This window comes from Biomphalaria glabrata, chromosome 7 (assembly GCF_947242115.1).
Source record: "Biomphalaria glabrata chromosome 7, xgBioGlab47.1, whole genome shotgun sequence".
Classification (NCBI taxonomy): domain Eukaryota; kingdom Metazoa; phylum Mollusca; class Gastropoda; family Planorbidae; genus Biomphalaria; species Biomphalaria glabrata.
This window is the reverse complement of record NC_074717.1, coordinates 42815983-42832077: the sequence shown is the minus strand read 5'-3', so window position 1 is coordinate 42832077 and position 16095 is coordinate 42815983. Positions and strand designations below refer to the sequence as shown.

At 34.8% G+C, this 16095-nt stretch overlaps 2 protein-coding genes across 10 annotated transcripts in view; one reads left to right on the top strand and one right to left on the bottom strand.

Moving 5' to 3' along the window:
* The window catches only part of LOC106052220 (uncharacterized), a 134310-nt gene extending 127846 nt beyond the window's left edge, over positions 1 to 6464 (top strand). For both annotated transcript variants that reach the window (XM_056037061.1, XM_056037062.1), the window contains one exon: positions 99 to 6464. In XM_056037061.1, coding sequence (XP_055893036.1) covers positions 99 to 2753 — 2655 coding nt within the window. In that variant the 3' untranslated portion in view covers positions 2754 to 6464. The remainder of the gene's footprint in view (positions 1 to 98) is intronic.
* A 433-nt stretch (positions 6465 to 6897) lies between these two features.
* LOC129927497 (uncharacterized) overlaps positions 6898 to 16095 on the bottom strand; it is a 115615-nt gene continuing 106417 nt past the window's right edge. For all 8 annotated transcript variants that reach the window (XM_056037065.1, XM_056037066.1, XM_056037063.1 and 5 more), the window contains 4 exons: positions 15777 to 15965; positions 12646 to 12831; positions 11896 to 12112; positions 6898 to 10468 (listed from right to left, as the gene is read on the bottom strand). In XM_056037065.1, the coding sequence (XP_055893040.1) occupies positions 10278 to 10468; positions 11896 to 12112; positions 12646 to 12831; positions 15777 to 15965 (783 nt within the window). In that variant the 3' untranslated portion in view covers positions 6898 to 10277. The remainder of the gene's footprint in view (positions 10469 to 11895; positions 12113 to 12645; positions 12832 to 15776; positions 15966 to 16095) is intronic.

Here is a 16095-nt window from a genome sequence, read left to right as displayed (position 1 = left end):
ACTCACTCACATATTGTTGATTTAACAGAGTTCAATACTAAATATAGGCCTGTCTCTCCTTTGATTGTTCATATGTGTTTCCATTTGTCTGTTTTCAGGCTTTGAGTCAGCCTAAAGACATCCTGCATTTTAGAGATGGTGTTCCTCGAGGAGAAGAACTCAACGGAATCATAATTGACAAGTCTGGTCATGCTAAGAGGCATCGGAGTGGTCGGAAAAACCTTCTGGATTCTGAATCCATACGAACATCACCATCTACTGAAGAATTTGTGGACACTGCAGTCTCTATTGAAACTATTGTTGTTTCACTACATAGCAATGATTCCCATCCTGTTGACACTGCTCAAGACCATACTGATTCTACAAATGTCATGTTGCAGGACCTTGAAACACAACTTGGCGAGAAGCGTCTTTATAGGAAAAAATCTCATGGGCCATCACATCTAAAGAAGTATGTACCACCTGCTGAAACAGATGAAATTTCCAGGGTCCATGAGTCCAGTGCTGATATGAAGCCTGTAAGTCCGAATGATTCTAATCGTGCAAGTGAACTACAGAGAGATGCTGAAGAAAATGATATTTTAAATTCTGAAAATAGTGCGGATATCTCAGAGAAAATGAATACAGTGTCAGATTCATCTCAGTTGCCTCCCCCTATGGAGTCTGATTATGTTGTACCTTACGATGGGTTTGATGATGACCCGTATGATAGATTATCTTTTAATGGAGGCTTTAGTGTGTCCCCTACTGAGTCAATCAGTTCTATAGATACATCTTTGCACCACGAAATTGATAACATTTATATGTCACGCCATGAGATTATTCATTCCAAAAATGAAGTCGACACTTGGAGGAACAATCAGAACTTTGAAGAGGCAGAGCAGGAACTAGTTACTAGACCACTGTCACCAGACTCCCTGATTTCTCAAACTGAGTTCATCAAACCTATGGTCAGCATGACCAATATTGACCGAGATGCTCTTCTGTTTCATCAGATGCAGCTGGCCAGGGCCCAAGCCCACGCTGGCAGTATTACTAGCCTAGACTCCATTCAATCAGCACCCATGCATGGTTCCAAACACGACATCTATCATGGAGCTAAAACCTCATCCCACAGCATTGAGGTTCTGGTTAATGTAGGAGAGAATGATTCTTTTTCTGGAGGTCATGTGGAGTGGGGAAGCAGTCTGAGTGGCTTGAACAGTGGGGCCACTACAGTCCACAGCAGCAAGATAGTGAACATCGACTCTGGAAGTGAAGGACAGTCTCAACTCCTGGATAACTTTTTAGAGTCCTCTGTCCAAGCTGCCAAAGAGCATCAGATGTCCAACTTAAGAGATGATGTCAATGAGGAGGATGATGCAGATACATTGGTTGGAGAGGACAATGATATAGGTAACTTGAATGATGTGATGAGCGATGAAGAAATACAATTAGCCAACGCCAAACAACATGCAGTGGAAGAAAAACTTACTTTAGCAGATAATAACCTCCAGGTTACCGATGACAAAGAATGGAGCCATCACACAGACCAGGAGACACTGGATGAAGGCAGTGATAGTGACGACTCTATTGGCAATGTATCTCTTGAAGATGGCTACTTTGCCATAGAATTCCCAGTATCTCAAAAGAAAGGCAGTCTCAGTATGTTGAACATAGTGGACATAGAATCAAACAAGTCTCTTCAAAATTTCTCGAACCTAAAAAATGTTGCAAGGCATGAAAAATCAAAATTTTTGCAGATGAACCCCAGAAGAGCTCCTTCCTATTCCAGTAGTCACTCACACAAATCATCGAGAGCCCTGAAGGCTGGCCCTAGTGGTGCTCCAACAGATCATGTCAGGACGAGATCATTTAGCAACTTGACTTATGAAGAAATTTCTCACTTCCAAAACAGAACATCTGCCAGTTCCATAATTGGTGAGAAAGACATTGATAGTGTGTATGCTGTAGTCAGTAAAGTGAAGAAAAATAAGCACAAAGAAAAGAAACTTGATCTGCATGAAGAAGATCAGGCTCCCATGTTAATCCCTTTTGATGGACAGAAGGACAGTGTTCCAAATGAAGATGTTATGGAACAAAATCTGCCTAGCAGGATGCATTCTCCACACGATTTAAATGTATCAGATCACAAATCTAGTTTACAGCAAAGGCGGAATTCACAACAGCAAAATAAATCTGAAGGCAGAGACCCATACAGCAGCTCCCCACCCATAAATGATAAGAAATCACCAAACATGCAGGAGAATTATGTTTTAAATTTGTCAACACCTTTTGAGTGCAATACAAAAGAGGATAATGACATTTGTGCTGAGTCCAACATTACCTCTTTGTCTTTTACTCAGCAAGCCCTTGAGACTGACACTTCAATGTCCAGTGAAGATCTTCCACCTCCTCTGCCGCCTAGACCACCATATTTCACACCTCTTGGAGGCTTTCTCTCAGATGATAGGCTCCAGTCAAAAACAGAGCATGTACAGCCTGTTAAGTCACCTCCAGTTCCAGCTCGGAGGCACCAGGCCCCTCCCGCAGGCAATGATTGGCACCCAACTGCTAGACCACGGCGAAGCCTTTCAAAAAAAAGCTTGAACATGGAAAGTGGAATAGACAACACAGTCTTGTCTGCCCAAGATCTTTACCCAGACATGTTGCAACCAGCCTCTTCTTCGTCTTCATTTCCATCCTCCATTGATGTCTCCAGCGCTGTTGGCAAGTTGTCCCATCAACGAAGTATTATCATTACTTACCTTTGATCTCATCAACAGTTATGTATATACATGTAGTATATTGTAATTGTCTAATATCTACCACACTTGTATGGTTGTAAGTATATTTCTTGAATATAATGTTTTTATTTAAAACCCTTATTCTATTTTCATGTAGTACACACTGTATCTATATCTGGGTAAAAATATAAGCAGTGGACATCCATAAAAATGATTATGTATAAAATAGATCCTGTTATTGTTACATTGTCTAAAAACTTCACAAAATGCATACATTGTAATAGAACTACTGCCCCTTATAATATTGTGTAAATAATAATATAAATATAACTTGTATGTGGGCTATGGAAAGCTGTTCTTGTATTGAGATGTAGCCAATGAACTGTGATGGTTGTAAAATATTTCTTGGTCTGTACATATAATCTTGTAGTTACTTACCATTGTTCATTTAATGTTTCAAGTTCAGTTAGTTACTTCCCTTTAACTTTACGAAAAATAGCCACATCTCCATTAGAAGATACCAAAGGTTTGACATTATGCCATGAAAATTTTGATTTTTGAGAACTTTTATATTTAAAAGTGAACTATTACTTACATGTAATATAAATAATACCTGTCTTTCATTGGAGTTTAGTTCCCTTCCAGAAAAGTTGAATATTGAATAGCCTGGTTTGCTAAGTGCCATTCAGTTTATAGGTATTAATCTCACTACACAACTGATGTGCCATTTCTAGAAAATGCTGTATTTTTGTATGTTGACTTGTATCTGCTGTGTTATCATGTTTTATCATGATATTTTATCTTCAACTTTTTAAAAATTTCAAGTTGTGGGAATGAATGATTGGTGGATTATGGACTGGTCCAATATGGTAATAGGAATAATTAGTGCTTATGATGTAGGAATAGTATGGATATAAGAAAAACTTATCTCTTATCAGTGGAAAAAATGTAAATAATTGATTTAATATGTTTTCGAATACGTTTCAAATTACAGTAACCATAGATATATCTACACAATTTTAAAAATAAAAACTTTTTTTTAAGGAATTTGTTAAGCTTAGAAAAATTCAAAACAAAAAAAGCTTGTGATATATGTGATATATCATTTTATGATCAGTTTACTTCCTGCAATGTACACTATAATTACATACCGGTACTACTAGATTATTATAATGTGATTATTATAATGTGAGTACTTTCACAATGTATTTTTACTTGTCCGGTGTTGTAACTCTTGTTACTCCTAACTGACGATACCGACGTTGATTTTACCACATTATACATTTTGTTATATAAAAATAACATGCATTTTACTATAATTATATACCTTAAATAACATTTCCTGATTACTTACAAAAAAATTATTGAAGTTTAAACATAACTGGTTAGTGAAACACAAAAGAACAAAATGAATAATTCCATCAGGATGTGGAAATTAATTACGGAGAGAAAGAGGTAAGCCAGCTGTTTTATTCATAATGGAGAAGTCATTTATGCACAAACCACTATTTCCAATTTGTTTCATATTTACGTGCTGTGACGTCTAGAACATTAGTTTGACTCTAATAAATATGAAACTCTTTCGCTGGCTGTGGTTGATGTGAGGTTTTCTTTTCACCATCTTCGTCTGTTGTCTGTAGAGATTTCCTTTTCATCTCGAATTCTTATGTAGCCTATGTAAGAAACCTCCAGACACTGCCACTTGGTGCTCTTGTCAATGTACTTTTAAGCAAATTAGTGCCTAAGCTTGTCTTAAAAGTGTTTCCAGGAGGCACCTACTTTAATGACCACCTTTCATCTTACCAAAAATATTGCCTTAGGCATATTGTAGTCCCCCCATTTGAGATACTTGCCCCGTTCAGTGTAGCTGTTGATCAATTAGCTGTCCCTCTATACTGTCCGTACTGGCATTCACAAGAAGATCTCTACTTGAGGTGTGGTCTTAAAAGCCATTGTATGCTCATGATGGAACATATGTTCATGAAGGAGTGCAGACATATTTTGGTCAAAGCATTCAAGAATAAACCTGGGGTTATATTGTCAATGCTCATCTTAAGATCTGCAGGTCCATTTTAGAAATCATGGTTAATGGAATTTGATGCTTTCATCAATGGTTGATGAAAGAAGTTAGTCTATTCCTCTTGTTTGAACTCGTATTTATCTTCAATGTTTTTTTTTTTTTACCAAACTGCCACCATGTTCTTTATTTATTTCCAGTGAATATAGGATAGAGGCCAAAACCTTTTATTTTTAAATTTGTCATTTTATAAATAATATTCACATACTTATATGTTATTATACACTTTTAGGGGCTTCCATAAGAAAACCTATAGCTTTTGGGCTGTTTCTTTTTCTGTCTTGTTTCGATCTCTAAAACAAAAGTGTTTCACCATCATTGCTCTCATTATAGGTGCAGTGGCCAGTGGGTCTTCTGCAAAGTGTTCCAATTTTTTTTATATAGTTATGTCTGTATATTGTAATTTTAGACTTAACTGAGATCCTCTCTCGCTATTTGGCGAGTGACTTCGCATTCGACCTGGAGTTCATTATCTTACATCTTCTTTTAAAGTCTATTTTCTTGTTATTCGGGCACAGTGACTGAGTGGTTGAGTGATTACCTTCTGAACCTGGAGTCTTAGGTTTGAATCTTGGTGAAGACTGGGATTTTGAATTTCTGGTTTCTTAGAGCACCACTGAGTCCACCCAACTCTAATGGGCACCCGACTTTATTTGTGCTGGCCCTGCTAATTAACCGTTGGTCAAAGAAACAGATGACCTTAACATCTGAATGGAGAACCTTACTTATATGTTAAACAGGGATAGCCCTGTTTCCGTGTTCCTTGTTTCAGCCTACATGTCATTGCTGTCTTCAGAGAATGTGTATCACTATGTTCTGATTTATATGTCTCATCCAACATTTGGTTACAGCTTCACTAAGTGGTTGAGATCTGGTTTGACAATTGATTTTTGTTTGCTGATATGATCTCAGTATGCGACCATGGGGATTTATCTCAGCCTCTATCACTCATCCACATTCAAACTGTTTTTTTAAATAAATTCTTCAAACATCATTTTCTATTTTGACCAATGTCTTCCTCATTATTAGCATGTGTTTAAAATATGTGCATAACTGCAACAGCTAACTTAAGGTTTTCTGAAAGTATGCCCTTTTGTTTTGTTTTTTTATAATTATTATTATGTATACATGGATATTTGTGTGTCATTTTTAGAAGATACTAATTAAGTTCATGTTATTTAATAGCTGTACAGCATCTTGATTCTTTACAGATTTAAAGGTTACAAAAGGCATTGAATAAGTCCTCATTTTTCTATAGGAAGTCTACCTATGATGATAATTTTCTAAAATTATTATTTGAGACTGATGCTGTTAAAAATGATTTATGTGTGAATTGACTTGATGGCTGAATTAATGTGACTGCATATGAAGTACTGTTGAACACAAAATTCTATTGTTACTTTGTTAATTATTCATCATGAACATTTTTTTTTCTTAGTAGTAAGCCTTCTTATCCAACCAAATAAGTTACAACACAATGTTAAGAAAAATTATATTTTTGTAAGGAACTAATGATTTTAAAAAATCACATTTGTATTTTTTTAGCTTTGGTTTTCTATGTGTTAAAACAATGTGTTCATGTATAGTCATTTATTTCCAGACATGTTACAAAAGCATAACTTTCTGCAGTTATAATAAACATTAACCATAATTGAAAACAGCTTTTGTCTTAGTTCTTATTATCTTATCTTGTTTGTCTTGTTTAGTTTTTTTTTCACTTTGTATTTAATTTGTATAATCAACTAAGAAAGCTATAAGGATTGAAAGCCTATAAAAACACCCTCTAGTTTATGCTTGTAACATTCTACTATCACAATGGAGACAAGACACCGATCATAAAAAACTTGAGATTCAAGATCTTTTGTTTTCTTTGAACAAACTGTATCTTACTATTGTAAATTTCACAAGTAATGTCAAAGAGAAACTGGGCTATAAACGTATATTGTATGTAGTATGCAATCATACAAATTGTTTGCATTAAAAATGTATTGTTCAGTGTTATGCTCAATTGTAAAACATAAATGTCGTCAAAGATAAATATTATTGTTGTCATTTATTATTATTATTTAAAATTCAAAGAGCAAAGTCTTACAATTGTTATTTAGTAGATGCAGCAGTTTACTGGACATTTTTATATTATACAACATAAATGGATTTCATTACAAAATTTTATTTTATAGCTTTTTTTTTATTAAGTATATAAACCATTAACATTTACATATATTAAAACATTTACCATAAATAAATAGGAAATCTTATTTTATAAAACTTTGCACAAAAACGATATGTTTATTGACAGACTTTGAACTCTTCTTTGGAGAATGAATGTTGCCAGCATATCTGAATGAGAAAAATAAATAAATGGAACAGAAATGAAAACATTCTACATTTGGTAATGTCCTGGTTGGATTCAATTACTCCATAATGGAGAGTTATCAAGTATATAATTGTAAAATATTTTATTTTACGTTTTGAAAGTTTCTTCAGAGCTGAAGATAATCTACTTCCTGGTCCAAACCTCCCACAAGATGAGGGGGGATGGCGCAGGCAGGGTATGAACATGGGACCATCAAGATGACCGAACGACAGTCCAGCGCACATACCATGTGACCAGGCAGCCATCTATGTATGTCAATAGAACATACAAATAAAGCTTGAGTTGTGCTTATTTTAAAGCAATACATTGTTGCAATAGAGATACATTCATACTTAATGTTATGAATATAGAAAATAAACAGCATTTGAATTTTAAAAAAACAACAAAAAACTCTCTTTCCAACAAAAAGATATTAATCAATTCATTCATAATAATGGTAATAAATCATACATAATTTTTTTTGTAACAGAAGCAAAAATTTAATACTAATACACATCAGATTATAATAATAAGTTCACTCTTGCTTAATTCTGGTAGGTTCTATAAGATAAATGTATTACAAAAAGTCATGAAATCAAGCAAGTTTGGTGTCAGATAGATACTACATTGCTCATTTTCAGTCTTATAAAAGAGAAAGTTTATCACTTCAAAAAAATGAAGATATTATGTCATTACATAATGATGTGAATAATAAACAATTAGAGATTCTGACATTCAAATGTAAATCCTTACAGATAGAATATAGTATCTTTTACATCAATAACTAGTACATGAAATACAAATCTTTTACTGAATTGGTAATACCTGAAATCCTGAAGTGCAAACTTGAATTTTAACATTATTTATGTAAATGTAACCTTTGATGCACACATTTATTCTATTGCTTTCGGGCTTAAACACTTCTCATCTCATCTTATAAATTACAGATGTGCTTTGGGAAAAGAAAATAATTGTCATACATGTATTCATGTTATTTAGAGAATTATGACTGCTAAATCAAGAGAGAGCATTTCAACAATTTTTGTTTTTGATGATGGATTTTAGGAGTCAGTTATAGAGATTGGGACTTAAGAAATTCTATGCTGAACTAATAAGAGTCGACCACTTAATAAGGTTGTGACAGAATGTCACATGAGGTTTGGGGGAATGTTCTCTGACAAAATGAATTACCCATACCAAGAATTGTTATGAAACAGAGGCCATTACAAGGAAAGCGCAAACAGGGCCGTCCTGATATAGCTTGTCACCAAACTTTCATGGAAGACCTCAGAGAAGTGGACACCAGGTGGGAAGAGGCTTGAGACATCGCTAGTAACAGATCTTTGTGAAAGCTTGCCACCCAATGAGCAGAATGGCTTGGGAGGATCTAAGTCTAAGTCTAAGATTTGAAGTTTAGATTGTTGTCATGATGGTACAGAGTTTGAACTCAGCTAGCCGCCTTTCTCTGCCATCCTGCATGGGAATTCTGGACTAAAAGTAAAAATAAAGTAAACTGCCCTTTAAGACCTTGTGATTTACGGGGTGGATGATGTAAAGATCATCTGTTTCTGTGGCCCACGGTTATTGAAGGTTTCATGTGGCCAGCACAATGACCAACCACCTTTATTTTTCCCTAACTAATGTCAGGTACCCATTAGAGCTAGGTAAACTCAGAGGCACCCAAGGATCCTGAAATTAAAAATCCCAGTCTTCACAGGGATTCGAACCTTTATCAAGTTCTTTACTGCTAACCCACAGCGCCTCCGTGATCTGGACTAGGAAATAATAATCTTCTTTCTGAAGGAACAACTGCCACTTATAAAACAAAAGAATTATTAATAGAAGAGAAAACTTGGAGCACATAGTATAATGCAAAAAGTAAAAGTCCATTTTGGACCATGCAGTATGCAGAAGTAAAGGTCATCTGTTTCTGTGGCCCCACAGTTAATAAGGGTGTCATATCAACAACCAACTGCCTTTACTTTTCCCCAACTAATGTCAGGAGTTGGGTGGACTCAGAGGCGCCCTAAATACCCCAAAATTACAAATCCCAGTCTTCAAAAGGATTGGTATTTGAGACCCTCCAATTCAGAAGTCAAGTGCTTTACCACTCAGCCATCGTGCCTCCTAATATAATATATATGCTTTAAATATTGTATAGATATTGGTCTTTATTGATGGTGCTGCTTCTGACTTAACAACCCCTTATGGTACTGTTTATTAGTTTGTTGTCACTGCTAAAACCAGCAGTGTCACAAGCAGTACAGTTATTATTATGTATGAAGTTTGTTTTATTTAACTTTACATGTTTTACCATATTAACATGTCAACATGACCAATTATTTAAATGAAATGAGAATGAAGCTTTAAATTTTCCTAATAGCTGTCCAAATGGAAGATCATTGAAGACTAGAAGATACAGTCAAGAGTTAGATCAGCATTGAACAGAATCATAATATTAAAACAGAAACATCAGTACTAGTTTAACTAACGTAAGGAAAACTAGGAACTGATGTTTTACAAAACATCCTAAACAGTAAAACAATTTAAAAAAATTATTATGTCTGAAAAGAACAACCTGAAATAATTCACATATTATTAAAAGAGTTAGCAAATAAATATTTTTCTAAAAAATCCCCTGAAATTTGTCAAAACAAAAAATATAGTAATTGTGAAACATGGTTTTATTAGCTATGTAAGATGAACTAATTACATATAAGACTAATTACAAATGATTCTTGGAAGAAGTAAATGGTAAATGTGTAATACAATAATGAAAATGTAAGCTGCTTACTTGGAAACAAAGTGTCAACTAGTACTAAATCTCAGTTACCTCCCACTATTACTAATTATATAACATAAACTGATTATTCCTACTATTTTTTTACCCTCTTAAAACAATGGCCTAAATTAGGAAAATGGACATAAAACAAAATTGACAAAAATAAAACTAGCCTCCAAAACCTGGATTTCTACTAGAATAAATGACTTTATCCGTTCTGTTTATTCAGCTTCCTAGTTATTCAAAATGGGCATTTACATGCAAAGAAGTAGATATTCAGAAATGAAAAATGTCCAATAATATGAATTTCAGAAAGAAAAGGTCCCAATGTGGTGCCTATTTTCCATTCCGCAGAAGATGATATTCCACCAATCCGCATTTGATGAAATCACGACAGATTCTATCTGCATCTTTATTCTTGTGTACCAGGGCCTGCAGTATTGAATGTTCAGTGTCTGCTATACATATCACAGAAATGAAATTGGAAAGACTCATTAGTCCTTTGATGCCCACATTGACATCAAGACCTGAGGAAAGATCAACGATGAATGAACAAAAGATCCTTTAAGCTCTCTTATTCTATATCATTACCTTGCTAAAGATATATTTGGTCTAAACTATATGCATATTTTACATGACTTAGTCATCTTTTATTCATGAACTAGGAGGCAAATGTGTCAATATAGAGCATCTCAGGGAGATATAGGTGGATACTTTCCAGAAGCTAGTTGCTTTAGAAAGTCTGAGTTTAAAGAAGTAAAGTGGTATTGGGTATCATAACATTCTCAGGTCAGTTTTGGATATTGTCAAATTCACATTCAGCATTAAGAATGTAACACTCTCAGAGAAGTATTTCTGTAAACATTTTTTTTTACTTTTTTCTAAAAACAATATGTCCAGCTCAAACCTCTGTCAGGGTGGCAACGGTTGATTAATTGTAGGCAGGACTGGATTGAAGGGAGGGCAGGAGGGGCTACGGCCTGAAGGTATCCACAAGAAATGGGCTCCCACAATAGAGAAAATATCCATATTTCAATAGGTCACTAGCTTTACGTTTTTTTTCTGTTATTTTCTTATTTTTGCCAACAGTTAGCAACTCCGTCATGGTTTTAAAAAATGTCTGTTTATTCTAGTATTCTCTTACTATACTTTATATTTAAAAATTACCATATTGCAAAAAAACCCTAGAAATTTATTTAAATTTTTTGTTACTAAAATATGCATACTAAATAATTATATTTTTGAAATGAAGGAAAATTAAATTTAAAGGTACTCTCTTTCTTTTATAATATGGCATGCTTTTAGATATTAGTATTTTTTATTAATAAGTGGATTTTTATTTTCGCTTTCGAAAAAGTGTAAGGACCTCGACAAAAGTTCTGCCTTGTGGTCTCCACATGCTTAAATCCGGCCCTGACTGTAGGATTGGGATTTGGGACCATTTGGGATCATGGCTTAATAGGATTTGTTTCACTCAATTAGTATTAAGTATTGTTTATTTCTACTGGCAAAAGTAGGTGCTGCTATAGCCAACACAAAGCAGATTGGTAGATGTATGGTTGAAAGCTCTTATCAATAATAAAGTATTGTTGACATTACCCCTAAAAAGATAATCATGTAGGCCCTACATCAAATATAAATTGCTCATATGATATTAGTGAGCAAGATACAAACCCTGGGCATAATATTGAGAAACACATTATGAACTGTAATTCACCTAACCAGCCAGACATTCATATAGGCTAGCATAAAATGTATTCATTTTGTCATTGATCCAAAACAAATATAACTTATTATTCTTATTGCAGAACTTCCATTTCCACATTTAAATTTAAATATCCAAAAATATAAAAATGAAACTGCATATAAACAAGATTTACATATTGAAAAAAAAAAAAAGGCAAAGGCTAATTATTTAATTTTAAATTATAATCAATTAAAATTTGAGAAATACCTGTATGTATATTATAGCACCGGGCTGCCTCCCCTTCAGCGACAACAAACAAATTGTTATCTTGAAAATAGGCTGTCGTTTCATATCTTTGGGAAAGTTTGACCTCAAATAGCCGTGGGCTAAATTTCATGTGCTTCACTGCCATGGGATCACTGAGCCTAGGCTCTGCTTCTGTTTTATATGTATTGAAACATTTCAAGAAAATGTTTCTCATCATCTGTATATCACAACAGACAAAAATATATAAAAATGCTTGTTTGAAAGAAATCTCATATTATTATTATTATTATATAAAAAAGATTACATGATTATAATTTTTACTGATAGTGTAAAAAAAACAATTCAAATTTAATTTTTTATATAGTGTAGGATTAAAAAAAAACTTGGTCTTTTAAAATAGGCACATAGCAGTATTTGTACCACACATGTTTTCTGGTTTTACAAAAGTAATGTTCTATAGTGGAGAACTTTTACACAATTTTATTATCATGTAATAAAAGTTGTCATTGCTCATTTTGTAGCCTATATAGAAAGAAAGCTAATACAATTTTTAAAAAGTAAACATTTTATTTAGGTTATCGTCTCGATTTAGGTTTGATCAAAGACCTAGTATGTTTGATTCACATGAATTCAAGAAGTAGCCTACAGAGGCCATCTGTCATAAACAGTCATGTTTTATTTTCTTGCCTGTAATCCTGTAGATCTAGATCTATATGAGAAATAGAAAGCAAGTAAATAAACCTGACTTACAGATCTATCGAGGACTGTTCTCAAACTTTTCACTTGCGGAGACTCACATTTAGGAATACATAAAGCCATAAATCTCTGGCGAGAGGTTCCAAATATTTTATAGCTGAATCCCTGATAACCATCTACCTCTGACGACTCGGAGCCGTACGCTGTCAGATCGAAGTGCAGATTGTGGACCAGCCTCTCCTGGAGCAGAAGAAGAAAGAGCATTGATGATTGAAATATAGGCCCACCAATTACTTACTAGGGTCAATGGTTTTATATGTAGGGTGAACTGTTTCAGGCATCTATGCTGAAGTGGTTCTCTTTTTCACATGTTCTTAAAATTTCCCAGTTTTACTATCCTGACATAATTCAGTAGCGTAGCGTAGTCTTTTATATAGCTTAGGAATTCGAAGGTTGTGAATGTGAGTTTGAAGCTGCATGACCTACCGATTTCCATCAGCAGGACTATGTTTCATGTTCTACAAGAGAGCAAATAACTAGCCTATATATGTTACAGCAACATCAAAGGGGCTTTCAAGGAAAAGAAAGAAAATGATACTGATTCAATAGCTAGGGAGAGGATTTAAATAGTCCAAACTATTAAGTACTTCGGCATTGTCTTAGAAGAAAAATTACATTTCACAGCAGACACAGATTACATCACCAAAGCACAACCACAATAAAGGTTAAGGCTATTAAATAAAAATGTCCTTTTTTAGTGTTGAAAATAATCAATCAATGTTTTATCGTGTTGATTGGTTTGGGAATCTGACATTAGAAAAAAAAATTTAGTCTATATAAAATCCTAAATGCTGCCAGCAACAAACAAATGTTCTTATGGATAATAAAGATTACTACATTTGTGTGTTTTAAAAAAATGATAAATAATGATCTCCCTTACTAAAAGGCCTCCCTTGTTTGTTACTATTAATAGTGAAAAGTTGCAAAAAATGGTGTATTTTAATGAAAAAACTGCTTGCATAATTGATTTCAAAAATTAGATTTTTCGCTTTCAGAAAAGCAAAAAGTAGCCGTTGCATCAGAACTTTTAATGTTCTAAAATATTATGATGTCATATTTTCACTATCTTTTCTAGTTTACGAGAGCTAAACGGGACGGACGTACGTACGGAAGACAAACCACACAAAACTAATAGCGTCTTTTCCTTTTTCGGGGGCCCCTAAAAAGTCAATCTCCCATGAAATGTATCAGAGCCACTTTCTTGCTCAATTAGTTTTGTTTGCGTAAAACGTTTTAAAATCAAATTTTTTGAAATTGTGGGCACGAAGATTGTCGATTCCTAAAGTGTCTAAAGATCCTGCACAAACACACACATTCATTCACACACACACATATTCATACACACACATTCATTCACACACACACATATTCATACACACACATTCATTCACACACACACATATTCATATACACACATTCATTCACACACACACACACACATTCATACACACACATTCATTCACACACACACACACTTGGCTATAAAAATTATCTGCTGAAAAAAATAATTTCGTTGAACTCAGTTGATAGATTTTGAAATTGCTTCCATCTGTTTGGCCATGTTTAAATCTACCGTGAAATGAAACACGTTCCTTGCTTGAGGCTTGAGGCTGATGTAGCCCAAGCGAGGCTTTAATATAATCAACTGTTGTTTTTTTCCCTTCTGAACTGGATTGTATGGATGTGTAAGTATGCATATAAGTGGTGTGTGTGTGTGTGTGGCTGTGTGTGTTGTGCTTACTTTAGGCTTCCTTAAGGCGACTGATTAAAAATGTCTAAATTGAAATGGGAAATTTTCATGGGGAGAGAGTCTACACCCCTCTATAACCCAAGGAAAGAAATAAACTTTAATTAAATCTCTCAGAATTATAAAAAGGAATATATATATATATATATATATATATATATATATACTGTGTGTAAGTTGAGTTTACGCTGCAAGGTGAATAGTAAAATTTTCTTCATTTAAACTGATCTTCAAATTTCCGCTATAAATCAAACCTTTAAAACAAGAAAAATATAAAACACGAGTCGACCCGAAGCGTAGCATACGACCCCCCCCCCCCCTCTTTTTTTCTGAGCCTCGCTCTCTGTCGCCGCAAAAGTTACGTGGGATAACTCTAGACCGACTTGCAGAAATAAAAGAGTTATCTTTCCATGACTTTTTCATCGAGGGTTAGAACTCGGCGTGCTTGCGTGGTGTCCCGCATGGTTGGGCGACGAAGAGAATTATATATAGATAGATAGAGAGTTTAAAAAAAACAACAAAGCTTATTTTTAGTGTAAGTGTATAATTAGTTTGGATTAGTCATTCAATTAAATATGTAATATATCTGGACTAACACTAATACATCTGTGCGATTACAAATGTTTTTACCAATTGTTTTTGTTTAGCGCAATTTCATGCTTTTAGTTTTTTTCAACACGCTATCATCCTATCACTTGTCTGGATCAGTTGTGACAGGAGTGTGGGGGTAGGGAGAAAGAAGGAGATATGAATGTTACCGTGATTTTATTTTGAAAACATTTATAGAACATGAAATTGATCGACCTCAGGGGTTCAAGCCTACTCAAGCTGACGTATTAACCAATGTTCCAGGGAAATGCTTATAAAAAAAGGTAAGGTTTTATAGTTATCTTGGGTTCGAATCCTGGTGAAGACTGGGATTTTTTTTTTATTTCGGGACATTTATGGCGTCGATGAGTCCGCCCAGCTCTAATGGGCAACTGACATTAGCAGAGAAACGGAAAGGCGATTGGTCGATGAGCTGACCACATGACACCCTCGTTAATCTTAGGCCACGGAAACATGATTTTGACGTCATCTGACCGCATGGTCTGAGAGGAGGGGGGGGAGGCTTTATTTTTCTATTTATAAATAAAAGTTATATTTAGTTTTCTTTGAGAACTAGCTTGTTTATGTTTATTTTAGGCTCTACATTACAAGTCCAATTCGCCTACATCGATTTAGGTGTACCAGATGTTTGGAGCTACAAACCAACCACACGATGTGTGCCCCTCCTCACACAATAAACAACCGTGTTCCACCCCCTGCAACACTACAAGTGTGGGTTTCTCTTAACACCAGGACAACAAAACGTTTTGACAAAGCGTGACCTACCTACCGGCATAGGTATTTGACACTCCTCTGGGCGGTCCAGGGCTGCCACAGCGCCATACGCCCTGCAACTGTGCTGAAGGAACTCATCACTTAGTCCCAAAAGTCTGGCAGCCTGACCACTTGACCCGTCGCATGCGATGACCAGCTTGCGCCCTTCGATCTTCTCCAGTTCTCTCAGAGAATCTCGCGAGAACTGAAACATAGCACAGAGAAGAAGCTAAAAATATTGGAACAGATCTACAAGCCATTGGTTTTCAATTTGATTAACATGCATGGCTAGATTGACCTAGGAACACGCGTAGGACGTGATCATCTTCTTTTTT